Below are 26,180 nucleotides of genomic sequence, written 5' to 3'. Positions count from 1 at the left end.
CTCATCGCCCCCGCGCGCCCCGGCGCAGCCTCCCCGCCCCGCGCTGCTGCCCTGGGGCTCTGGCGTCCGGGAGCCAGGGCCCCACTGCGTCCTCCTCGCCGCGAGCCTAGTCCTCCAGAGTCCCTGGGGCCATGAGTCTCTGCACTGCCCCCCGCCGCCCCACGGGCGCCGCTGCGGCTCTGGGACTCGGTAGCCTCCTGGTGCTGCTCGGGCCGGGACGCGCGTGCCCCGCGGGCTGTGCCTGCACCGACCCCCACACCGTGGACTGTCGCGATCGCGGGCTGCCCAGCGTGCCGGATCCCTTCCCCCTGGACGTGCGCAAGCTGCTAGTGGCCGGCAACCGCATCCAGCAGATCCCCGAGGACTTCTTCATCTTCCATGGAGATCTGGTGTATCTGGATTTCAGGAACAACTCGCTGCGCTCTCTGGAGGAGGGTACGTTCAGCGGCTCGGCCAAGCTGGCCTTCCTGGACCTGAGCTACAACAACCTCACCCAGTTGGGTGCCGGCGCCTTCCGCTCGGCGGGGAGGCTGGTCAAGCTGAGCCTGGCCAACAACCACCTGGCCGGTGTACATGAGGCCGCCTTCGAGAGCCTGGAGTCCCTGCAGGTGCTGGAACTCAACGACAACAACCTGCGCAGCCTCAACGTGGCGGCTTTGGATGCGCTGCCGGCGCTGCGCACTGTGCGCCTGGACGGGAACCCTTGGCTGTGTGACTGTGACTTCGCTCACCTCTTCTCCTGGATTCAGGAGAACGCATCCAAACTGCCTAAAGGTGAGCCAGGGGGTGGCTGGAAGCCAGGGCTGGGTGGAGTAGGGAAGGAGCGGGAAGAGTCCAGCACAGTCTGGATGTGTGAGGCCTCGCTTTGGGGCTCACCAGAAAGTCCCCTGAACGAGAATCCCTGTGGTGTAACTCCGTAAGATCAGCTGCCTGAAGGTTTCGGATATGTTGGCAAAGAGTGTTAAAGAACGCACCCGGAACTCTCCCAAGTTTCTCCCTTTCTTCACTTCCTACCCAAGTTTAGAACCCGCTTTTTCTCCATCATCGTGGTCCACATCCTCTCTGGGAGCTTTTAGGTCCTAGGACAGGTGGGTGTGAGCAATGTCCCGGTCCCTCTTAGTGGGAAAACCCCACGCTCTCTGGGACACCGTACCATTTCCAGACCCCAGAGGTGGAGAGAAGCTGACCAGTCCTGAACATGATGACCTTGCTGCCAGAGATTCGAAACCAGTCCCTCTGTTCCCATCTCTCTTTGACTCTTCAGTCCACCCCCGGTGAGGAAAATTGCTGGTGAGGACAAAGGCAATTGGGACAGAAATGTGGGACAGAAACCTTCCGGGTGGGCACCTCCCCTGTTTTTCTGCTGCCCCTCCTGATGACCCATACACACATCCAGTTGGCTGATGGGAACACAAGGGCACCGGGAAACGCAACGCCAAGGAAGTAAAGGCAGAACTGAGAAGGCAGGGACTCCAACCCTCATGGGTTGCGTGCCAGGACTGAAGGGAGGTGACATCTTTCCCTTCAGTGGAGCCTACCCTTCTACTCGTGAGATTTCGAGCACTGGCCCAAATTGATCTCTCAGAAAAAGCCCCTTTGGTGAAATTGGCTGCAGTTCAGTTATAGCACACATTATAAAAGGTGGCAGAGCTGTGAAGTTATCTTTATTTCTCCCACTGAGAACTCAGGAACACTGTTTCTCTGTGTATGGAATTCCTGTGTCTGCCTGTTCGTCCCACAGGGTCACAGGAACACACCCTGAGCCCTGCTGTCACCTCTGAGTGGGTATGTGGGCACTTTCTCTAATGGCTCTTCGATGTAACAGTTCCTAAAAGATTTGGCTTTCAGGTGCAGTCTCCAGGTTTGAAAGATACCCTTGTTCTCCTGCCTGCCTCCCCAGATCTGCCAGGAGATTCTGAGTGACAGAAATGTCCTATGAAAGCCCTCGCTGGAGAGAGGGTCACCTTGTCTTTGATTGCCCCTGTCTTAGTGGACTGCTTCTCAGTTACCTGACTGTGTATCTACTATGGGGCTCCAGTTTTCCATTTGGGGGCAGGAGCTTAGGTTCTGTTTTCACAGCTCCCTTAGGTAACTGGACCTTTCAGTGGGCCCTTAATGCTTCTGTACCTTGGCTTCTTGTCTCTTGAGCACTTGGGTTGACCTCTACCGCCTCCACAGAGCCTTAGGTCAGAGTTGGAAGTCATGGCTTTTGCATTTTGCTTTAAGGTCCTGGGCACTTAAGGTTTTTGAGGCTAGCCTTTTTTTATTCATTGTCAAGATCAAAACACAGCCATGACCCCAGAGCTAAGGGAGGGATTACTCTCCCTGTGTCCGTCATCCATGGGAGAAAATAGACAGGAGGTGGACATACAAGACTGGGGGAGGATGAACAGACACTAACCAGAGACAGTGTAAGGGTCTTGGGAATAGGGCAAGGGTGAGAGAAAGACTGGTTTCATCCAGCTGGAAAAGAAGGGTGACAGCTGGAAGGTACCTCCCGGGGCACAGAGCCAAAGGCAGCTCCGGTCTTGATCCAGCTGCTTACACAGTGTGGCCAGGGCAGTGTCCCCAAAGTGAACCAGAAGCAGGGAGGGTGAAGGGACTGGCTCAGGCTGAGATAATTCTGGATAAGCCCCTGACCTCCCCAAGCCTCAGTTTCCCTGCTTCTGAATTAAAAATGTGGACATTGTCCTTCCACCTGCCGGGAGGGTTAAAAGCAATCTCCTGATGAAAGGCAAGGTGGTGTCCAGTGTGCAGTGGATGCTGCAGGGGAGCGTTAATTCCCATGACCTCCTGCATCATGCTTGACAGTTCTTCAAACTGTAATTGGTAAGTGGTAATCGTGCATGTTAATGGGGGCACGTAACCCAATAATTTAATGTATGTATATGATGTGTAACTATTAAATAAGAGGAATTTATAATTTATTTCCTATTAACCTTTGATATTTTTTTTTTATTCTGGCCTCTTTGAGGCTCTTCCTGGCCTTAATAAATTATATGTACGTTGATATGGGGACTAGAGATGGCTCAGTCTGTAAAGAGCTTGCCACACAAGCATGCAGAGCAGTCCCCAAGCACCCACGTAAACATCAGATGTGACGATGTGATGGTGTGTGTCCGTAATCTTCCGGCTAGTGTGGAATGGGTGGAGACAAATGAATCCCAGGAGCCCACTGGCCAGCCAATCCAGCTGTTTCAGGAATCTCCAGGCTCAGTGAGAGACCTTCTCTCAAAAGCGATGGTGGAGGGGACTAAAGAGGTGGCTGCTCTTGCAGAAGAGACCTTACTGCTCTTGCAGAAGATCAGAGTTCAGTTTCCAGCACTCAGGATGTCACCCCTCCTCCAGGGGCTCCAAAGACCTCTTCTTGCCTCTCTGTCTACTACACTCCTATGGTGCACAGAGCATCCCCACAGCAGGCCTCTATACACATAATTAAAAATAAAAACAAAAAACTTTAAAGGTTGCTTGAAAAATTAGGCGGAAAGCAACTGAGGTAGAGACCTGACTTCTGGCCTCCGTCCACATGCACACACGTCTATGTGTATCTGGGTATACATATGCATCACACATAAACGCATGATAGATAATAGATAATTAAATGAATGATTTAATTAGTTAAATAATTAAATATAGGCAGGTGCTGTCGAACGCTAAGGTTCATTCCTCCTTGGTATCCATTACGAGGGCTCGCTCCCCCTCCTCCCCTTCCCAGTCTGTCTTTCATGAAGGTCAAGGCCAAAAATCTTTAAGGCCCAGCTGGGGTACTGAAGTATGTTTGCTTGTTTGTGGTTTGCAGTGCCACATACTCTACCACTGTGTGACATCCCCAGTCTTACATGGCCTTTCTTCAACTCACTTACCTCATCTGCAAATGAAGGTGGCACAGTACCCGCTAGGTGGGCTTCCTGGGAGGCTGAGAGGAAACAGTAGCAGGGGGCTTCATGGGATTTTAAGTGGTGGTGGTGTTAAGACTGCCCCCATTGCGTTGAAGGCATGTGTGCAGAGAAGCCATGCTCACTGCAAAGCAAGACTGGATGGCTTGCCAGGACTATCTGGATCCCAGCTCATTAGCTATGAGGACCACCCACTTGCTGCCAGGCTGCACTGGGATACCAGCTCCAGGCTCTCTAAGCCCAAACCCTGCCTCTTCCTAGGCAGGGAGCCCCCAGGCCTGAGTAGAGGACAGGTCCCTGCTCTCTGTACCTTTGCACCCTCCTCTATCGGGACAGAGCAGAACTATCTCCTTGTGACCTTGACTGCCTCAGCCAGTAGCAAAAATGTGTTGTCTGCCAGGTGAGCACACCTCCTCCCACCCGCTTGGGGCCACACAGGCATGGAGAGTATTCAAGCTTCAAAGCTAGTCTCCTAGAAAGGATTCAGAAGCTCTTTCACTGGGGCTGAGGCCTGACAAGAAACTGCCCTACTGGAGGAGGGAGGACCAGGAAAGCCAGGACCTCCATTGGCCAGTTAGCAGAAAGTAAAACCAACCAGCAAACAAGCCGACCAGAAATCCTAGGGTGTCCAATTAGTGTTGAATTGCAGATACACGAGAAATCCCACTTTAATATAAGTATGTCATTCCTAAAGCTTTGAAGACCAAACATGCAGTGCTTATTTAATGCGGGTTTTTTAGTATTTCCATGAAACGTTATTTGTCTTTTATATGAAATGCAGGCCTAATTGGGCATCCTATATGTGTGTTTTAATTTATACTTTGATATGTAAATGTCCGTATAAATGACAAGGTCTTTTCAGAGGTTGTTCTCTCCTTCCACTATGTGGGTCGTGGGGGTAGAACTCATGTTATCAAGCTTGGTGACAGTGGCTTTATCTACCAGGGCATCTTACCAGCCTATGTTTATTTTGTTAGTTTCTGTGATAGGGTTTTGCTGTGCAGCCTAGGTTGGCCTGGAACTCTTCATCCTCCTGCCCCAGCCTCCCATGTTCTAGGGCCACCAGCATTAACTTTCATGCCCAGCTGTCTGGCAGCCCTACCCTGCCGTCTATCGTTACAGAGCACTTTGTCACATCTAAGTCACTTTCACTTGGCTTCTGTGCTTTGCGGACACCCTCCCCAACAATTTTCCCAATAAGAAACAAAAGCAGTACCAGACAGAGTTCTTACATAGGGATGAACACTTAGTTAATGGCTTAGATAACCTTGCTCACTGGGATGCATCACCTCATGCTCTTCTGAGAGATGTGGGAAGGAACAGCGTCTTTCCCCTTAAGTCCTCAGTTCCTGGGTGACATCAGGTTGCTTCCTCCTTCCAGTCCCAGGTTCTGTACCTACTCTGGTGGTTTTCCATGAGATACCAGGCTCTTAGGTAGTGAGGGACAGTGGGTGGCCAAGGCAAAGAGCTAATATCTTTTTAATTGGAAAGTACTCTGGACCTGGAAGCCAGATAGACTCTGAAAATCACCCAAGTGACCAGCCAAGGTAGATCGAGGTGGGGGATGTCAGGAGGAGACCAGATAACATCTTTGTTACAGATGCTGTGCTCCTTAAGACTTCCCTTTGTCATTGTGTCCTTCCCATCAGCTTGGGAGACGGACAGCATCATCTGAGAGCCACCCAGGAGCCTCCTGTGGATCTCTAGGTCCCCATGCCTCTTGAGTGAGCACCAGGGGAGAAGTCTATGAACTGTATTGTATGAACTCCATCTGGAGCTTTCTTGTACACAGAAGCTTGCTAAGTGCTTCTGAAGAAGCCTTGGCTCTCTGGCTCTGCACCTTGCAGGTGGATGATTGTCTTAGTTATGTTACTATTGCTGTAATGAAACACCATGACCAAAAGCAAAGTGGGGAGGGGAGGGCTTATTTGGCTTATACTTCATCATCCAAGAAAGTCAGGGCAGGAACCCAGAGGCAAGAACTGATTCGGAGGTCATGGAGGGGTGTAGCTGACTGGCTTGATCCTCTTGGCTTGTTCAGCTGCTTTCTTATAGAACCCAGGATCACCAGCCCAGGGATGACACCATCCGAAATGGGCTGGGCCCTCCCACATCAATCATGAATTAAGAAAATGCCCTACAGGCTTGCCTATAGCCTGATTTCATAGATGCATTTTCTTAATGGAGGATCCCTCCTCTCAGATGATTTTAGCTTGTGTCAAGTTGACATAAAACTATCCAGCACAGTGATATTACCTAAATTGCTGACAGTCTCTAGGCCTAAGACTTCTTCTGAAATCAAGAGAGTGTAAGTGTGAGACCTGGAAAGCTATCTTCAAGTAAAAATTTGTGGGTTAAAAAAATGTTCATGCTAGGCAGTGGTGGCGCACGCCTTTGATCCCAGCACTTGGGAGGCAGAGGCAGGCGGATTTCTGAGTTCGAGGCCAGCCTGGTCTACAGAGTGAGTTCCAGGACAGCCAGGGCTACACAGAGAAACCCTGTCTTGAAAAAACAAACAAACAAACAAACAAACAAACAAAAATGTTTGTATTTATATATTTTCTCCTTTCTTTCTTTCTTTCTTCCTTCCTTTCTTCCTTCCTTTCTTCCTTCCTTTCTTCCTTCCTTCCTTCCTTCCTTCCTTCCTTCCTTCCTTCCTTCCTCCCTTCCTTTCTTATTACTTCTCTTTTAAGACAAGATTCACCATGTAACTCTGGCTAGCTTGGAACTTGCTATATAGCTTGCTAGGTAAACCAGGCTGGCCTTGAACTCACAGAAATCCATTTGTCTCTGCCTCTTTGTACACCACTACACCTGGCTGTGCAAATATTCTCATAAGGGTGTGTGCACACTGTGTGAACATGTGCTCAGTAGTTTGAGATGTCATCATCACAGAAAGCCTCTTCATAAGCGGTCTCCAGCCTTGTCCTGGAGCCACAGCGGAAGACGCTCGCAGGGATTGAGAGCTGGCAGGGGCAAGACTGTATGCTTGGCTTTGGTGGTGCATGGAGCAGGTAACACAGTCTACACCAGGCCTGAGAGCACAGATGTCAGAAAGGTGCGGATGGGTCTTGTCAGGGATGCTGGTTTGGCCAGGCCTCTTCTTATGCCTTCCCTTTCTAGCCATGGTCTTGGTGTCCTCCACAGTCACAGCCCTCAGTACCAGAGAGGACGTACTTGACTCTGTTGTCCTATGACCTTGATACTTGGAGATGTAGGCTGTGGGGCTGGGAGGAGGGTGGATATGGCTGAACTAAGTAGGAGTGCCTGGTCTCTGTCTGGATCCTAGAAACGACCTAACAGATCTGAAGGGAGTGTCCTGGCCCTTGGGAGCTGGGAGCCCGAGTGGGCATTTCTGTGGACAGAGTCCTTCCACGATGCAGTGCTGTGGCAGACAGGGTGCCTATCCAGATCCTGTGTCATACAGATCACTTAACCCTATTAACTCAGGGCCGGTGGGGGAGCCCATCCTGAGACCCAGAAACTGCTTCAATTTTCTGATGACAGCAGGCTTGCCTCGGGCAAATGAATGGGGATTACTGTCATCCAGATTGGAGGAAAAAAAAAAAAAAAAGCTAAAGCTTGCCTGAAGTCACATGGTTACTTTCTTTTAGACAACTCCAAGGTGACTTTTTTTTTTTTTTCTAAAAATAAAATAAAAGCAGTTTTGTTTTCCTGATTATAAAAGTAACAAGCTTCAGTTATTAGACTGTCGAGAAGTAGATACCTGTTACTTGGCCGCAATAAAAGTTAAAGACAAACAAACAAACCAAAGCAAGCAACAATAACAAAACCAAAAACAAACCAAACAGACTAACAGACAAAAGACCCAGAGGATGGAGAGATGGTTCAGCAGCTGAGAGCATTGGCTGCTCTTGCAGAGGACCTGGGTTCAGCTCCCAATACCAACATGGTGGCTCACAACCATATGTAATTCCAGTTCCAGTGGATCTGATGCCTTCTTCTGATCCCCAAGTCCACCGCATATGCACCATGCACTTGCATACATGTAGGCAAAAACTCATATACATATTTAAAAAAAGACAATATCCACCACTACAACAAAACAACAAGAATCCTTTTACTATTAAAGTTCTATGTTTAAAAAAAAAGTTTAGCTGGGTGTGGTGGTGCAGACCTTTAATCCCAGCAATCAAGAGGCAGAGACAGGCTGATGTCTGAGTTAGAGTCCATGCTGGTCTACAAAGTGAGTTCCAGGACAGCTAGAGCTACACAGAGAAACCCCATCTCAAGCAAATAAACAAACAACCAATATATATATGCATATATATAAATGTATGTATATATATATATATTTGGGGGGGCCATTGTGGTATACCCCTTTAATCCCAGAACTCAGGAGGGGGCATATCACACAGACTTTTTTTTTTTCTAAAAATAAAATAAAAGCAGTTTTGTTTTCCTGATTATAAAAGTAACAAGCTTTACTGATTATAAAAGTAACAAGCTTTTAACAAGGCAGGCATATCTCTGTGAGATCAAGGCCAGCCTGGTCTACATAGTGAGTTCCAGAACAGCCAGAACTATATAGTGAGACCCTGTCTCAAAACTCCAAAACAAACAAAGAAGAAATAAATTAGGCACAAAACAATAAGTTCTGTGTTGGCTAGTTTGATTTCAATTGATACAAGGTAGAATCATCTAAAAGGAGGGAACCTCAGGTGAGAAAATGCTTTCATAAGATCAGGCTGGATGGGGAAGGAGCCAACCCATTGGGGATGGTGCTTCCCCTGGGTTGGGGGTCCTGGGTTTCTATAAGAAGGCAGGCCGAGGAAGCCATGAGAAGGAAGCCAGGGAGCAGCACTCTTCCATGGCCTCTGCATCAGCTCCTGCCTCCAGGTTCCTGCCTTGTTTGAGTTCCTGTCCTGACTTCCTTCAATTATAAACAGTGATGTGGCAGTGTAAATCAGATTAACCCTTTCCTCCCCAAGGTGCTTTGATCATGGCATTTCATTACCGCAACAGTAACCGGAACTAAAGCAAGTATTATGCAGTTGGCCTCATATCTGTGGAGGACCAGTGTGATGAAATTCACAGAAAAGGAAGGAGAATGGGGCTTGCCAGGGCCCCGGGGGTGGACATTTAATGGAGCACAATTTCTATTTGATAGGAGAAGCTCTGGCTGCATGGTGCCAGGATGAGCCCTTGACCCAACACCATGCATGCATCCTTCTCTCCATGAAATCAGCTTATTATTTAATCAGACAGAGTGTCTGCCAGCCGAGACAGGGAGGATAATTGGGAATTTTCCCTTGTGTGATGGTGGATATTTAATGAAACTGGCAGTAGGAAACAAAGGTTAGCACTATAAGAAATTAGAGCCCTTGCTCCTTGGCACCCGAGAGCAGGAGCAAGCCTCACGGGGCTCCTGGCATAACTCCTGATGCAGTGTTCCTCTCTGCACAAAACAGTTCCAGCTGAGGCCACGGCACATACATCTTCTCCAGATGTTCAGAGTGATGAAGAAAAGGTATCTGGAAAAACACCAAACAGGGTGTCAGAAGACTTGGGGTCCAGGCCAGAATCTAGGTGACTGTCCTAGTTAGCTTTTTATTGCTGTGATAAACATCGTGAAGCCAACTTGGGGACAAAAAGGGTTTATTTCATCTTATAGGTCAAAGGCAAAGGAACTCCTCTTACAGTTGCAGACTGTTGGGAGCCGACTTTAGTAAAAAGCGGCTAGATCAACTTTGCAGCCATCTGGAGTGATTCTGAGTTATATAGTTATATTTTTCTGGATAAAAACTCAATGTAAAGGTTTTTCTGGTTACTGGCTTAAGGAAAGGCTAATTTGGAAAAGGTTTTTCTGTGAGTTTTCTGATGAGGTCATTAAGGTAGTAGTTATGTCTTCCGGAATTATATGGATCAGACATGACAGAGGTAGGCCTCCAGAAGACTAGATTTCAGAGGGAGACTTGAGAAAATAGAAGAGACTGAATCACACCCTGTCTTGTCTCCATTCTTTGCGTCTCTTGCCCCAAGAGCCACACTCTCTCTTGACCAGAGCACTAAGCCCCCAAAGCGTTGAGGCAAAAGTGTTGAGGCAGAATGTGGGCCTCAACATTAGTGGCGCCTGAACAGGGACTCCAGTAAGCGGGATACAGTGGAAGACACCCTGCGCTGGAGAACCAGTCCAACTGACAGAGCCTCAACGTTTGAACTCCAGTAAGCGGGATACAGTGGAAGACACCCTGCGCTGGAGAACCAGTCGACTGACGGAGCTGGCTGAATTCGGAAGTGAAACAAAGGTGATTGCATAGTAACAAAAACGGGGCAAGAAATAAGTAAATAGAAACAGATGAAAAAGGATTTAAAGATGCAAGGAGTAAATTGCAGGCTGCTCTGAGTCAAGAGAGCCAAACAGATAGATAAAGGTTATAGTAACAAAAACGGGGCAAGAAATAAGTAAGCAGAAACAGATGAAAAAGGTTTTAAAGATGCAAGGAGTAAATTACAGGCTGCTCTGAGTCAAGAGAGCCAAACAGATAAATAAAGGTTATAGTAACGAAAATGGGGCAAGAAATAAGTGAGTAAAAACAGATGAAAAAGGCTTTAAAGACGCGAGGAATAAATAGAAGGCTGCTCTAGACAGAGAGCTAAGCAGAATGATAATGTTAATTGATTTAACTTTCAAAATGGGTGTGATTCTGAGTTGTATAATATTTTTCTGGATAAAAACTCAATGTAAAGGTTTTTCTGGTTACTGGCTTAAGGAAAGGCTAATTTGGAAAAGGTTTTTTCTGTGAGTTTTCTGATGAGGTCATTAAAGTAGTAGTTACGTCTTCCAGAATTATATGGATCAGACATGACAGAGGTAGGCCTCCAGAAGACTAGATTTCAGAGGGAGACTTGAGAAAATAGAAGAGACTGAATCACACCCTGTCTTGTCTCCATTCTTTGCGTCTCTTGCCCCAAGAGCCACACTCTCTCTTGACCAGAGCACTTAGCCCCAAAAGTGTTGAGGCAAAGTGTTGAGGCAGAATGTGGGCCTCAACAGCAGACCATTGTTGAAGGAAGTCAGAGTAATAACTCAAGCAGGATAGGACTCAACACAAAAACCATGGAGGAAAGCTACTTACTAGCTTGCTCTCAGGCCCACCTGCATAGGGACAGTACCGCCCATAGTGGGCTGGGTCTTTTATGCCTGTAGGCCAGAAGGGGGCACCAGATCTCATTATAGACGGTTATAAGCCACTATGTGGTTGCTGGGAATTGAACTTAGGACCTCTGGAAGAGCAGTCAGTGCTCTTAATCTCTGAGCCACCTCTCAACGCCCCTGGGCTGGGTCTTTTTTACACCAATTAGCAATGGAGAAAATGGTCCTCCACCTAAGTCCACACTGAGCAATCTGATGGAGGCAAATTCTTCAGTTGCACAGACTGTCCTCATGATTAGCAGTCACAGTGACCTTAGGCAAGTTGTCTGAGTCCCTTTCACCTCGAATCTCTGCTACAAAGGGGAGCTGGCGAAGGAGGGATGTTCAGCATTGAACGTGTCTTTTCACACATCTAACCTTCCACCGTGTGCTGCATGTGAATAAACAGGGCAGCTGAGAGCCTGGCAGTTGCGAGAAAGGCCTCAAAGCATTATTTGTCCAACCTTTTTTTCTTTTTTTTGACCTGAACATTTCGAATGGAGGGCAGAGAAAAGCAAGGAAGGGGTGAGTGGGTTGGGCTGGCATCACCACACCCCTTTCCTCAAGCCTACCCTGTCACTAAGGCCTCTGACACATCTGGAAGACTGACAAAAGCCACATCACAGGTCTTGGTCCCCGAATACACGATAGAGAATGCAGCTCAACAGGTGACCGGAGAAATACGAAATCTATTGGCGACATTCTTCTCTACAGACTGTCAGGTTGATGGTGACGAGTGGGTGACTAGCCAGAGCTGGGGAGATGGCACAGCTGGTAAGGACAATTGCTGCCAATTCTGATGACCTGAGTTTGATCCCTGGGTCCTACGTAGTAGAAGAGAACTGATTCCTGCCTGCTGTCCTCTGATCGCTGCAAGGGCTCTGTGGCACACGCCCTCTACAGAAATACAAAAATGAAAGGTAATACAAATTCTAATCGGAGAGAAAACAATCCTCTCCTATGAGTGAAATGAGTGAGAAGACCATGACTTCTCTACCATAGAGTAGCCTGCAGCCATTAAATGTGTATTTTTGCGTGTGTCTTCATGTGGTATATATACATGTGTGTTATATACTCACAGCTCATGAGACATTGTGAAAAAGTACCTTCAGAGGTCAGAGTACACCTGATATTATGGTTTACCTACTTCCTTTAGATAGAGTCCCTCACAGAACCTAGGCTGTGTAGCCAGCAAGTCCCAGCCATTCGCCTGACTCTGCCTCCGACAGCACTGTGTTTACAGGTGCGCATGTGTCACGTCTGTCTAAAATATTGGTGCTGGGATTACAGGTACGTTAACGACCTCACCTACCTTTTAATATATATCTTCTGGAGACTCCAGCTTTGGTGGTCATTCTTTCACAGCAAGCTCATTTAACCATTCCATCACCTTTCTAGTTTCCAGAGTGTATTTTATTCTACAGTACCAAGACTCAGGAGTCTGGAGTGGGAGGATGTCTTGATCCCAGGAGCTTAATACCAGCCTGGGAAACATCGTGAGACAAATGGTATGTTACATTTGGCGAATGGAAAGATATTCCTCATGGGGTTATCAAACATGGTGCCAGAGGTATTTCTACCAGACAGATCTGTCTTAGGAGATTTCCTATGTCCACTTAGGAGAGGACCTAGAAAGGTCTAAACTATTGTGCAAACTGTATTTATAAGTTTTTCCATCTGCCTTCCGCTAGTTTATTGCGGGTGTCTCGGTGCGTATGCAGGATTTGCCTACTAAGCAGAATTAAGAGAGCAGAAAGCTATCTTTAACAACACAAGTGCTTAGGAGAGCCTGTGGCCAATTGCACTGAGGAGCTCTCTTGAGGCCAGAGCCTGAGAAAGGCCCCCTGACAGATTTGGGCCCAGCCTGTTCCTTGGCGAGGGGCCGGGCCAGGCTTGAGAGATTAATCTCAATCCACCATCTGCTGTGTCACAGTCTATTTCTAGGATGGCAGTTTGTCACCCTCGCCACTCAGGTGTCAGTTGTGGGGAGAAGTCATCATTCAGGGGATGGAGCCTGGGGGAGGGGCTGGGGGGCCTGAGGGGGTGCGGGCAGGGAGCAGGACCCCAGCCATTCACGGGAGTGAGGCACCCATCCCAAGAGAAGCTGGGCCAGAACAAGGTTGAGCTGGTTGGTGTGATGAACGGATAGAAGGAAGAGTTACTACAGGGTGGAAACCAGGGGGACACTTAAGCTGCCCACTGGGAAGTCACCCCAAGGGGAGGTGATCTGCATGGACACCTTTTCTATAGTCCTCCAGGATGCATAAGCCTCCAAGCTGGTGGGTTTGCAGGAAATCTGGGCAGCCACAGATAATGTGTGGTCGTGGGTCGTGGGGCGGTAGCTTCGAGGACAGGGAGTAACTCGTGTGCGATTTCCACTTTTCACGACCCATCCATCTCCAGGACCACTGAGCACAGGCAAGAGAACCCAACCCTGGCTGAGTAAAGGAAGGCTATTAATGGAAGGATGCCAGCTGATTCTCAGAGCTGAAGAAGCAGGCTCAGAAAAGGACAGGGATGCAGCTCAGCTGGTCGAGTCCTCCCATGGCACGCAGGAAACCCTGGTGCCGACTCTGGCCCTGAAAACTGGGTGTGACTGACACAGGCCATGTAGGTTGAGGCAGGAGGACTACCTGTTGGAGGTCAACTTTGGCTACATAGTAAAACGCTATCTCAACAAAACAAAACAACAACAACAACAACAACAACAACAACAAAAAACCCAAAACCCTCAAACAATAATCAGGAGGGGGAGATAGTTTTGGGGGTTTGGGGAGCAGGGGCCCACTGGGAGGGGCAGCAGGAAGCTGGGCTAAGTGGGCTCTGCTTTCTTTTGAGGTATCGAACCTTAGTGTTTGTGCTGGCACAGAGAGCTATTAAACCCATCGTGGTCATTCCCTGGGCTGTTTGTGCTCGTGTGTGTGTGTGTGTGTGTGTGTGTGTGTGTGTGTGTGTGTTTAAGCCTAAGGATGGATGACCTTGGCTATCACTTCATAGATGACATCTGTCCTAGTTTGGTTTCTCTTGCTGTGATAAAACCCTGAATAAGACCAGTTTGGGGAAGAAAGGATTTATTTGGCCGACAGGTTAGTCTGTCATCAGCGAAAGCCGAGGCAGGAACTGAAGCAGAGGTTTCAGAGGACACTGCTTGCTGGCTTGCTCCCCATGACTTGCTCAGCCGGCTTTCTTATACAACCCAGGACCACCTGCCCAGAGGTAGCACCATCCAGAGTGTGCTGGGCCCTCCCCCATCAATCACCAATCAAGAAAATGTTCCACAGATATGCCTCAGGTCAATCTGATGGAGACAATACCTCAGCTGAGGTTCCCTTCTTCCAGGTGACTCCAGCCTGTGTCAAGTTGACAGAAACCAACCAGCACACCACCCATCCCGTCTTCTAAGACAGACTCTTTCACCAGCTTGGGACTCACCAAGTCGGGCTGTGGTTGCAAGCACATAGCACGATACATGGCTTTAAAAAAGTGGACTCTGGGTATTGAGATCAGGTTCTCATGCTTTCTAACTCCTCAGCCTGAAAGCAGTTTTAAGGAGTTGTGCTAAAACACACTGTCTTAGTCAGGGTTTACTGCTGTGAACAGACACCGTGACCAAGGCAACTCCTGTAAGGACAACATTTAATTGTGGCAGGCTTACTGGTTCAGAGGTTCAGACCATTACTATCAAGGCAGAAGGAGGCAGCATCCAGGCAGACAAGGTACAGGCAGAGCTGGGAGTTCTACATCTTCATCTGAAGGCTGCTAGTGGAAGACTTGCTCCCAGGCAGCTAGGACAAGAGTATTAAAACCCACACCCACAAGGCCACACCTACTCCAACAAGGGTACACATTCCAACAGTGCCACTCCCTGGGCCAAACAAATACAAACCATCACACACACTCAGTGGTAAGAGTTGATTGGCCCCAAAGAAACTTGGAGAGATTGTGAAACTGGCAGAGAGTGGGGGTGAAGACAATAGGAAGTGGGGGACTGTTACACAGATGCTACAGGTAGGGGACTGAACTGTGAGCCCCAAAGGTCATGGAGTCAGACTCTGCTGTCATGGTGACCTTACTTAGAAAGAATCTTTACAGCTGTGATTAGGTTTAAGAATCTAAGGATGAGACCATCCTTGGTTGAGGGCAGGAATCCGAGTCGGGGTGAGGGTGGCGGTGGGGGTTGGGAATGACTGACTCACTCTAATGACAATTGTCCTTGTAGAAGAGAGGCTGAGAGATATCTGAGTGACAGGGACACAGAGCAGAAGATCCTGGGAAGATAGGCTAGAGAATGAAGTGAGACAGGCACAAGCCAAGGAATATTAAAGCTGGAAGAGACAGGGCACCCCTCCCCTAGTCTCCCCAGTCTCCCCTAGTGTCTTCAGAGGTAGCCCTGATTTTGACCTCCATAGCTGTCTCTCTCTCTCTCTCTCTCTCTCTCTCTCTCTCTCTCTCTCTCTCTCTGTTGGGACTAGGTCTTATATCTAGGTCTTATATTTTGTAGCTCAGGTTAGCCTCAATCCCTTAGTCTGTTGCCTCACCTCGTCCTCTAGAGTGCTGTGCTGTGATCACAGGCATGTGCCATGATACTCCGTGCTCTACTGTGTTCTAGATGGAAGTTCTTGGTTTGTTATGTGTATTGTCCTGGGGATCGAAAGCAGGGACTTGTGCATGCCAGGCAGGGAGTGTTCTGCTTTTGAGCATAACCCTAGCCTTTTTTTTGTGTTTAAATTCTGTTCTGTGACATGGTCTTTCTGTGTAGCTCAGGCTAGCCGCTAACTTTTGATTCTTTTGCCTTAGCTTCCTGAGTACCCTGGGGTTACAGATATGAGGCACCATAACCAACTACAATTAGTTTGGATAACCCAGTTTGTGGGTAGTTATTGAGGCAGCTATAATGAAATAATGCAGGTCCATGCCCTGTGGAGTTGTCACAGTCCTCTCAACCCAACCCCCATTGTGACTTTAGCTAACTGAGGACATTCTCCCCAGCTTGTAGGGATTCCCAGTCATGCAAAACCAGGATTTTCGATTCAACACAGAAAAGAATTTTAGGACTGGCCAGTTTATGAAGCTGAATTTATTAAAGATGTTTTAATATAGATTTAAATGTGAGAGTTAGAAGAGAAAGGGACTCAGAAGGACAGACAGACACACCTGAGAACACATGTACTCAAGGAGTCCTGGAAAGTGTACCCAAGTATGTGTGGGCTCCCTAAGGAAGAGTGGTGGGTACAACTAGTAATTATATGTCCTGGTTAGTTGTCTGTTAATTTGACACAAGCCAGAGCTATCTAGGAAAAGAGAAATCTCAATCTAGAAAATGTTTCCATCATATTGGCCTTTGGGCTTGTCTTTGGAGGCATTTTCTTAATTGATGATTGGTGCCAGAGGGCCCAGCCTACTGTGGGCTGGTGTCCTAGGCTGCATGAGAAAGCAGGCTGAGCAAGCCAAGGGGAGTAAGCCTGTAAACAGCACTCCTCCATGGCCTCTGGCTCAGATTTTGCCTTCATGCTCATGCCTTGAGCTCCTGTCTGGCGTCTCTGATGATGAACCGTAATCTGAAAGCAAACAAAGCCCCCCCCCCCCCATGTTAGTTTTGCTTAGTGTTTTATTACAGCAATAGAGACCAATCTAGATGGGGCTGGAGAGATGGTTTAGTGGTTGAGGGCACTGACTGCCCTTGCAGAGAACCTAGGTCTAGTTCCCAGCACCCACATGTTAGCTCACAACCACCATAGCTCCAGTTCCAAGAGATTTGATGCCCTCTTATGGACTCTGTGGGGACTGCATATAATGATGCACAGGCAAAACACACAAAATAAAATTAAAAAAAAAAAACAAACCTAAGACATACTATTATATTAAAGTGGTTGCTTAAATGAGATACTTTTCTGTTTGTTTGCTTGAGGCAAAATGTCATATAACCCTCAGCATACAGCTGAGACTGGCCTTGAACTTCGGATCCTCAGGACTCCACTTTCAAGTGTGCTGAGGCTACAAACACACCTGGTTTCTGAGGACACTATGAACTGTCCCATTAGCTGGGGTCCTGCTGGCATTTTCTGTCAAGAGGACAGGATTTTAATATCCTAAATCACATGGATGGCACAAGCCAAGGAAGAGAGTCCTGTCCCACATGGCAACAGTCCTGGGTTTGGGGTTAGGAGGCAGCTCATTGGTAGAGTGTTTGTCTAGCATTCAGGAAGCCCTGGGTTCAATGCCCAGCACCACATAAACCAGGCATGGTGGATTATGCTCATAATCCCAGCACTTCCAGAGGTGGAAGCAGGTGCGTTTGAATGGCAAGGCCATATTTGGCTACATATGAGTTTAAGGTTAGTCTGGGGTACATGGACCTCTATCTCCGAAACAAAACCCTGGGGCTGGACAAACAGTTCAGTGGTTAGGAAAGTGTGCTGCTTCCAGGGGACAGGAGTTTGATTCCCAACACCCACACCAGACAGCTCACAACTGCCTGTAATTCCAGCTCCAGGAAATCTGACGTGTCTGGCCGTTTTTTCTGATGTGTATGCACATGCGTGACAAACACACACACACACACACACACACACACACACACACTTAAGTCAATCTATCAATCAATAAATAAACCATGATTCTAATGAACTCAGTGGACCACACACAATACATGGATGCCCAGGTGATGGTGATGAATGGCTTTAATCCCAGCACTTGGGAGGCAGAGGCAGGTAGATCTCTGTTAGTTTGAGGCCAGACACTGGAGGTGGGGATGAGATCGCGGAAAAGGTGTGTGTGTGTGTGTAAATGACTAAATGCGTTATATACATATAGAAAACTTTCAAACAAACAACAGCGATAAAACTCAAACCAAGACAGTACCAAATTGAGAAATCCAGTCTAGGATAAGATACTGTTAAAGAGAGTAGGGAACCCTGAAGTCGCAGACCTCACCATTGAAGCCCTGCACCAGTCATGGGTACTGCTGCAGATGGCTCCAAGGAGAGAGCTCCACCCTCTTCTGCCTGGTCCCGCCCACCTAGCTGATTGTCTTTGTCCAGCCCCTCTTGTTTGTCTGCCCTCTGTGAGCTCCGGAGAGCCATTAAGTCAGGATGTCTTATCACAACTGAGCGCGCAATCCCAGCCTCTATCCTGGTGGGTTGCACAGCGGTTTCCCAAATAAGCCCTTTTCTTCCAGCTGCAGAGAAATGTGAAATGACATTTTCTAAAAACGCCGCTTTGTAAAAATGCCAAGGCTAATCTCGAGGCACACAGAGCATTGTGGAAATCGGAATTGACTCAGGGAGCTGCAGCCTGGGAAGAGGACTGGGCTTAAAGGTTCGCGCTATGGATGTGCATGGCTACAGACTCAGAAAGCTGAGCTGAGACCTGCTACGAGCTGGAGGGCTGCGTGTCGCCTGCGGCTGTTAGAACCCTACTCATGCTCAGGCTGGACTCCTCTTTCTTGTTTTTAGGGCATTTGGCTAGAGGCTAGCGTAGCATCAAGAAGACTGATTTTAGCACTGAAGAAAGACATGTCTGTTAGGAAGTCCCACTAGGGAAATCTTAGAACTTCTCTGCTGCCCGAAGTTGGAGTTTGATTTTTTTTTTTTTTTTAAAGTATGCTTAACTTTAATTTTCCCGTGTGTGTGTGTGTGTGTGTGTGTGTGTGTGTGTGTGTAGGCCAGAAGTGGGCATCAGATCCCCTGGAGCTGGAATTATAGGCAGTTGTGAGCCATCTGATATGGGTGCTAGGACCCTAACTTGAGCTGGCCCAATCTTCCTGCTTGCAAGTTTCAATGTTGTAGGTATGCATTATGCCATATGGCGATAGAAACCAAGGCTCTGTGCACATTAGGCAAACACTCTGCCAGCAGAGCCACATCCCATCCCAGCTGTGGAGTTTTATCTTCTTAAGAACCAGTCAAAGGCTTGGGATGTAGCTCAATGGTACTATGCTTGCCTATGATGAGTAAGGCCCACGCTCCCTCCTATCCTCAGCACCACCAAGAAGAGAGAGAGAGAGAGTGCGAAAAGGAAAGACGGGGAGGGGAAAGGTGAAAGGAGAGAAGAGAACAGGGAGGGAGAAAAGGGGGAAGTGTAAAAGAAAGAAAAGAAGAAAAAAAATCCATGATAAAGATGGACATGGTGTCCTACCTACAAGAAGTGCAGGGACAAAGATGGAGCAGACTCTGAAGGAATGGCCAACCGGTGACTAGCCCAACTGAATTCATGGGCAAGAACCAGTCCCTGACATTATTAACAAAACTCTGTTATGCTTGTGAACAGGAGCCTAGCATAACTGTCCTCTTAGAGGCTCCACCCAACAGCCAACGGAAACAGAAACAGAGACCCACAGCCAAACATTAGATAGAGCTCGGGGAGTCTTGTGGAGAAGTTGGGGGAAGGATTGAGGGACCTGGAGTGCATAGGGATTCCACAGGAAGACCAACAGTCAATTAGCCTGGATTCTTGGGGTTCCAAGAGACTGAACCACCAACCAAAGAGCATACATGGGTTGGACTTACCTCCCCCACCCCCACACATATGTAGATATGCAGCTTGGTCTTCATGCCAGTTCCCAACAACTGAAGCAGGGACTATCCCTGACTCTGTTGTCTGCCTGTGGACCCTATTCCCCTTGAAGCAGCCTTCCCAGGCTGCTTGTCTGGCCCCAGTGGGTGAGGATGTACCTGGTCCTGTAGTGACTTGATGTGCCAGTGTTGGAATCTAGTGGGGCTTCCCGCTTTAGAGGATAAGGGAATAGGGGGATGGGGAGAGGAACTGTGTCAGGGGACTGGGAGGAGGAGGGCTGAGATCAGGAAGTAAAGTGAATAAATAAATTAGTGGGGAAAAAAGGATGGGCATGGTGGCTCACTCCTCTAATCCCAGCACTTGGAACGCCGAGGCCTGGCCTTACATAATGAGTTCCATACCAGCCTGAAGTATAAAATGAGCTTCTGTTTCAAAAATTAAACAAATGGGCAGTGGTAGTCCGTTGCCTTTAATCTCAGCAAGTGGGAGGCAGAGGCAGGTGGATTCCTGTGGGTTTGAGACCAGCCTGGTCTACAGAGTGAGCTCCATGACTGCCAGAGCTGTTACACAGAAACCTTGTCTCAAACAAACAAAAACCAAAACAAACAAACAAAAGAAAGAAAAGAAAAGAGAAGAAGAGAAAAGAAAATAAAAGAAGAGAAAAAGGTTAACTAAATGGGGCTGGAGAGATGCTCAAGCAATTAAAAAAGCACATACTACTTGCTCTTTCAGAGGATCTGAATTCTTGACCCAGTCCTACGGGTCAGTCAACAGGGTCTGCAAGAGAGAGAATGGGGATGGAGGAGCAAGAGATGTGAAGAATGGAGACAAGACAGGATGTGTGATCAAGTCCCATTTATTGAAAGGAAATCATGGGTATTTATAAGCACAAGCAGGGGAACACAGCTGAAGACAGTTTACCACATGCGCCTTGCAGCTGGGGGCACTAAACAACAAAACGAGATATGTAAGAAAAACAAGATGTTTATCAGAGTGTGCTCAGCTGTTGTGGGCTGTTGGAAACACAAGTCTCTTATCAGGGTATATGGCCCGAGATGGTTGCAAAGATAATAGCCGCTTTCTGCTAGGAGTTGGCTCCCAACAAATTCTGTTTCTAGCAACCTATGTCAAGCAATTCTAGATGATCCAATGCCTCTGGCTTCCATGTAAACACACATGTAAACACATGTAAACACATGTAAACACACACATAGACACACAAACAGACACATACATCTAGACTCTCATGCACGCATACACACACACACACAGACATACACTACACATACACACATGCACACATATTAAAGTTAATATTTAGATCAGCGTTTTCTTTTCTTTTCTTTTTTTTAAAGCTTCATTTATTTCATGTATGTGAGTACACTGTAGCTGTCTTCAGACATACCAGAAGAGAGTATCAGATCTGACTGCAGATGCTTGTGAGCCACCATGTAGTTGCTGGGATTTGAACTCAGGACTCCTGGAAGAGCAATTAGTGCTCTTAACCACTGAGCCATCTCTCCAACCCCCTAGATCAGCGTTTTCTTGGGCTGACTATCTAAGCTTATCTATGCTTAGCTCTGCTGCCATATTCTGTGGCCAGAGGCCACACGCGCACCACAGCTAGAAATGGCCAGCCAGAAACACCAGCCCTGGCACCCACGAGATGCAAGCATGGGAGATGCCTCTGCCAATCTACCACGCTGTCTCCACAAGGTTGGGCTGAGCCCAGATCATCCCTCCATCCATGCGGTACCTGGTAGAAATGAGACTCCAATGCTTAAAGATTATCCAAAGCCTTTATGCAGGAATGATCAGCTCATGTGTGGTTGTGGGCGTGGGATCTTGAATCTTGTTGGGCTGTTGTGATTCCCATGTCTCCAAGGAGACTGAAGCGCGGGAATCTTGACTGAGTTCACTCCGCATGCAGCACTGGGTGGGCAGAGCTCTTGGAGTGGAGATCCCTGGGCTAGGAGGCAGCCGGGGATCGACTGGTCTCAAGCCCTTGGGCTCTCAGATGCTGTTGAGAGGCTGTGGAAGGACCGAGACTGGGGGCATGCGGGCATGCAACCGGCCGGCCCACAGCCGAGAGAAATGAGGGGTGGGGGAGAAGAAAGAGGCCCCAGCAGCACCCCTTGGGAGATACTCGGTTACTGTACTTGCTTAGCAGACTTGGTGACCGGCTTGAAGAGGTGGTCCCGTGGCTGGAATGCAGAAAGGTCCTCCAGGCGGCTACAGCTACAGCTACAGCTACAGCTACAGCTACAGCTACAGCTACAGCTACAGCTACAGCTACAGCTACAGCTACAGCTACAGCTACAGCTACAGCTACAGCGGCTCATTAAAGGCCTTCTCTGCATTTTCCCACAGTGGGCCCCAAAAGACAAGTGAAAGTCCGTAGGTTTCCAAACCTTTATTTTCATGGTGGATGCTAGGTGGTCTGGATGCATCCCCACTTAAGCCAGGGTGGGTCTGACTTAAATAGGGAGGGAGAAGAAAGGAGGGTCTGGGAAAAGGAATAGGTAATTGGCTATACCCTCTGGCCTTTAGGTAACTCATTAATATGGAACTCTCTCTAGGGCTGAGGCCTGTAGTCACGCCCTCTACCTGTGCTCTTTGGGAGGGGCTGCATTGTCCTACATGACTGAATGGTGCAGGTTAATGGAGGTCTTCACCTCGTGTCAGGAGCCTGAATTCTGGGAGCACGGTGGAATAGATGCCTGTCTCTCACAGGCAATGGACACCTGCTGGGTCTCCGGGCTACCTCCAGCCAGCGCTTCTACCAAAACCCAAGTCATCCTATCATGGTCCCACAGCTTTATATGTTTGGTGATGCTCAATTAACAAGATACCCACACAATTAGAGGTGTGTCCCAATATCTAACCTTATAAGTTGTTACCCAGGACTGCTCTTGATATGTGCTTGGTCGGTTCTCCAAGGCTCCTACATCCTGCCTCTTCCTAGCTCCTCCTCTTCCTCTCCTTACTCCTCCCACATTAGCTCCTCCCAAATTACCGAGTTTATGGTAAATGTTGCAGGGAAAATATCCCACTACATATACACACACAGACATACACGTACAGACACACGTGCACACACACTGTGAATAGAAGCAGTAGGATGAACAGAATCAATGTACAGCAATGCATATATAGAAATAGAAAGTCAATTCCATTAATTTATACATTTAATGTGTCAGTAATTGTAAGAAAGCCAGGCGTGGTGAACACAGGCCTTTAATCCCAGAACCTGGGAAGCAGAGACAGGCAGATCTCTGTGATTTTGAAGCCAGCCTGGTCAACATAGTGAGTTCTGGGTCATCCAGGGCTACCCTACCTCAATATATATATATATATATATATATATATATATATATATATATATATGGAAAATCAAAGCCAAGTATAAACCAAAGAGCTCTGGTTGTCCAAATCTTTGGCTCTATAAAGCAGCTACATTGATTTAGGGAGAGGCCAGAGTTGCTAGGCAACTGTTCCCTTGGGAGGGATACATGCATGGGGCGGCTGGGGACTGAAGGAGGGAGGAAGCTCAAATATTCTTCTGTTTCTGAGCTAGAGGAGATGAGGCACACTGGTAAGAACCTCAAGTATGATTGGGGGTGCTGGGATTGGGGGTGCTGGGATTGGGGTGCTGGGCAGTGAGTGAGAATGTTCTTTGCTGGGCACAACAGGTCTCATTAAGAAGGTTGGAAGAACACATCTTTACTCTCAGACAATGTTGGGAAAGGGTTGGGGGTGAGTTCTTTGCAGCTTGGGAACAGAGAAACAGAGAACAAGAGAGGCTTTCCTGAGTATTTGAAGGCACCAAAGGTAAGCAAGGGCTAACGGTTGCTAAGCTTCCTGTCAAAAATGGTGTCTTCCATTTTCTCCCTGGAAAAAAGCGCACCTTATAACTCTCTCCACAGGTAACAGGAAGTCTCCAGAGCTGAAGCCTGGGCTCTCAAGCCTAGATGTGATCCTGCGAAGCTCTGTTACCAAAGCAAGTGTTGAGAGAACTCCTCTTCTGAGGTACTTCTGAGCAGTCATGGGCTGCAGTCTAACCCTCTCTCATCTCACCCATCTCTCCCCAGGCCTTGATGCCATCCAGTGCTCACTGCCCATGGAGGATCGGAGGGTGGCCCTGAGGGAGCTCTCTGAGGCCAGTTTCAGCGAGTGTAAGTTCAGCCTGTCTCTCACAGACCTATTCATCATCATCTTCTCTGGGGTGGCTGTGTCCATTGCTGCCATAATCTCCAGCTTCTTCCTGGCCACTGTGGTGCAGTGTTTCCAGAGGTGCGCCCCTAACAAGGACACGGAGGATGAAGATGATGATGAAGATGACTGAGCTGTCTCCTCCTGCTCTTTGCTTTCCCACACTCAGCCAGTGGCACCTCTCCATAGGAGACAGATGCTGAAGACAGAAGAATCGCATCACTCCAGGCGGTAAACGGGATGGAGCTTGCCTAGATGCATCTGCTGGGACAGCTGATCCCAGAGTATAGAATCCGCAGAGTAGAGATACAGGAAGGATGGAGAGAGTCACTTTTAAGCTGAGCCCACCTCCCAGGCTTGGGGGACTCATGTGTGTGAAGACAATCAAGTTAGGCTTCATGGCTTACAGCTTTACAACCCTCCCAAGCTGAAGTGAGAGTTCAGAGCTTCTGACCTCAGAGGTGTTTGTGCCGTACTTATTACAAGCTGCACTATGGACCATGAACCATCTTCCCCCTAAAAGACAGTAGTGTTCTCAGTGTAGATTCAAATTGAGCTCCTTCTCCAGGGGAGCAGGAATCCTTCTCTTCTATAGAAGATCCCAGCAGCCTTGGGATGTTAGACCAAGAACAAATGTATTTACAATAGACAGTGTCTGTCTCCCCTGTGTTGCTGTGTTGATACCTCACACCTAATGTGATGAACGGGGGTTGATGCGAGATGACCTGAGCCAGTAGCACTGAGCTGGTGGGCTGGGGGCCGAGGCCTGAGGTGGAGGCCCACAACAAGTCTCTGGGGGTATTTTAAGGACCCGCTCCTTCAGGGTGTTTTGAACAGGACCCTTTGGCTATAATTCGGTCATGATAATGAAGTCATTCTCAGTGCATTTAGTGCCCTTATAATTCAGACTTTGGAGGCCTCCCTGTCCCTTTTACTAGTTGAGGACCCAGTGAGAGGGTCTATGAGCCAGTAAGGGGTCTCTCACAGGAACTCAACCATACTGGTGTCCCAGCCTCCACCTTTGAGCCTCCCAAACTGGGAGGAATAAATGTTTGTTATTTATAAATCCTCATGTCTGTGGTTTCTTTGTTTGTTTGTTTGTCTTGTTTTGTTTTTTGGAGGGTGGGCAGGGAGGAATAGCAGCTCAAGGACACTAGGACACCATCTTTAGCTGAAATGTTACCGAAAACTAAACGCTTAGGCTTTGTCTGTAGTCTGTTGGTAAATAGGCTGGGAAGCATGTATCATCATCGTCCCCAGGACTCCAGTCCTTATCCTAAGAGGTAGCACCTTGCAGAGGACTGACAACCATGGTGTCGAGTTGTGACATCCACTTTGCTTGTCAGTCTTCTCTCTGTAGTGTACCAACAGGGTGTTCCCCCTGAGAATCTCACCTCAGCCAACAGTTGAGCCTTCCTCTGTGTTGGAGTGGTCTCAGACCTATCAGCTGTAGAAGTTTTCTAGAAGTTGGGAGGTAAATAAGGAAGTTGCATTGGGTCAGCAAAGTGTTCATGAAGCAAAGCAAACCAAACCAAACCAAAACCAACCCCACTGGATGTGATGCCACACACCATTAATCCCAGCACACCTACGAGGCAGAAATAGAGCTCTATGAACCTGGTTCATCTGGGATGTCTTCTATGAGTTATTCTGTGTCCTGGGACTTCATTTATGTCCTTCTTGGAGTCTGCTACTGCTTCCCAAGTGACAGTTTTGTTTCCTTGTATAAACCTTGTATAACCAGTCAGGGATACATGCTACACAATAAAACCCCGTCTTAAAAAAAAGAAAAAAAAAAAAGCTGGCATGATAACACATGCCTGTTATCCCAGCCAGCACTCAGGAGGTGCAGGCAGGAGGATTGCCTCAAGCTTGAGGCTTGGCTGGGCTATGTAGTACAAGTAAGACCCTGTCTCAAAAACAAAACAAATGATCAAAAACTTACACGACTTGGCCTCTGAACAACCTCCATCAGTGTCATCAGTGGCCTCAGGGTGTGCGTGACACTTCCTTGGAACATAGGCTGTGACAGTGTTTTCTGGAGTGAGGGAGACAGCACTTTGCTTCAGAGACAGTATGAAGCAGATGTGTCATGAGGCCCAGTGGATTAATGCAAGATGACATGTGCTGGCTACAGTGAGTGAGTGAGTGAGTGAGGCTGAGGCCTGGGAGCTGGACCAGAAGCTCCCTAGAAACTGCCAGGATGGTTGAGGGTACTCCTTTGTTGTTCATAATGTGCACCTTAAAGGTCAGGTGCAGCGGTACACCCCTATAATCCCAGCACTTGGGAGGTAGAGGCAGGAGGGTCAGTTGTTCATGATCAGTCTGGGTATTATGCAATCCTGTCTTAATAGGAAAAAAAGTTGGGGGCTGGAGAGATGGCTCAGCAGTTCGGATCAGTT

The 26,180-nt window shown here is 48.0% G+C and overlaps 1 protein-coding gene across 1 annotated transcript; it reads left to right on the top strand.

Moving 5' to 3' along the window:
* The first annotated feature begins 131 nt into the window (after positions 1 to 131).
* Positions 132 to 24,844, top strand: Lrrc38 (leucine rich repeat containing 38). Its single transcript, XM_034501672.2, has 2 exons — positions 132 to 774; positions 23,658 to 24,844. The coding sequence occupies exons 1-2, from the start codon at positions 132 to 134 to the stop codon at positions 23,909 to 23,911; spliced, it is 897 nt and encodes a 298-aa protein (XP_034357563.1). The 3' UTR covers positions 23,912 to 24,844.
* Positions 24,845 to 26,180: the final 1,336 nt, after the last annotated feature.

Source organism: Arvicanthis niloticus, chromosome 5 (assembly GCF_011762505.2).
Source record: "Arvicanthis niloticus isolate mArvNil1 chromosome 5, mArvNil1.pat.X, whole genome shotgun sequence".
NCBI classification, from domain to species: Eukaryota; Metazoa; Chordata; class Mammalia; order Rodentia; family Muridae; genus Arvicanthis; species Arvicanthis niloticus.
Note: the sequence above shows the minus strand (reverse complement) of the source record. Positions and strands in the feature narration are given on the sequence as shown.

Coding starts and splice junctions, on each gene's coding strand:
- Lrrc38 (XM_034501672.2), top strand. CDS start 132: ATGAGTCTCTGCACTGCCCCCCGCCGCCCCACGGGCGCCGCTGCGGCT. Junction 775..23,657: donor CGCATCCAAACTGCCTAAAG/GTGAGCCAGGGG, acceptor ATCTCTCCCCAG/GCCTTGATGCCATCCAGTGC.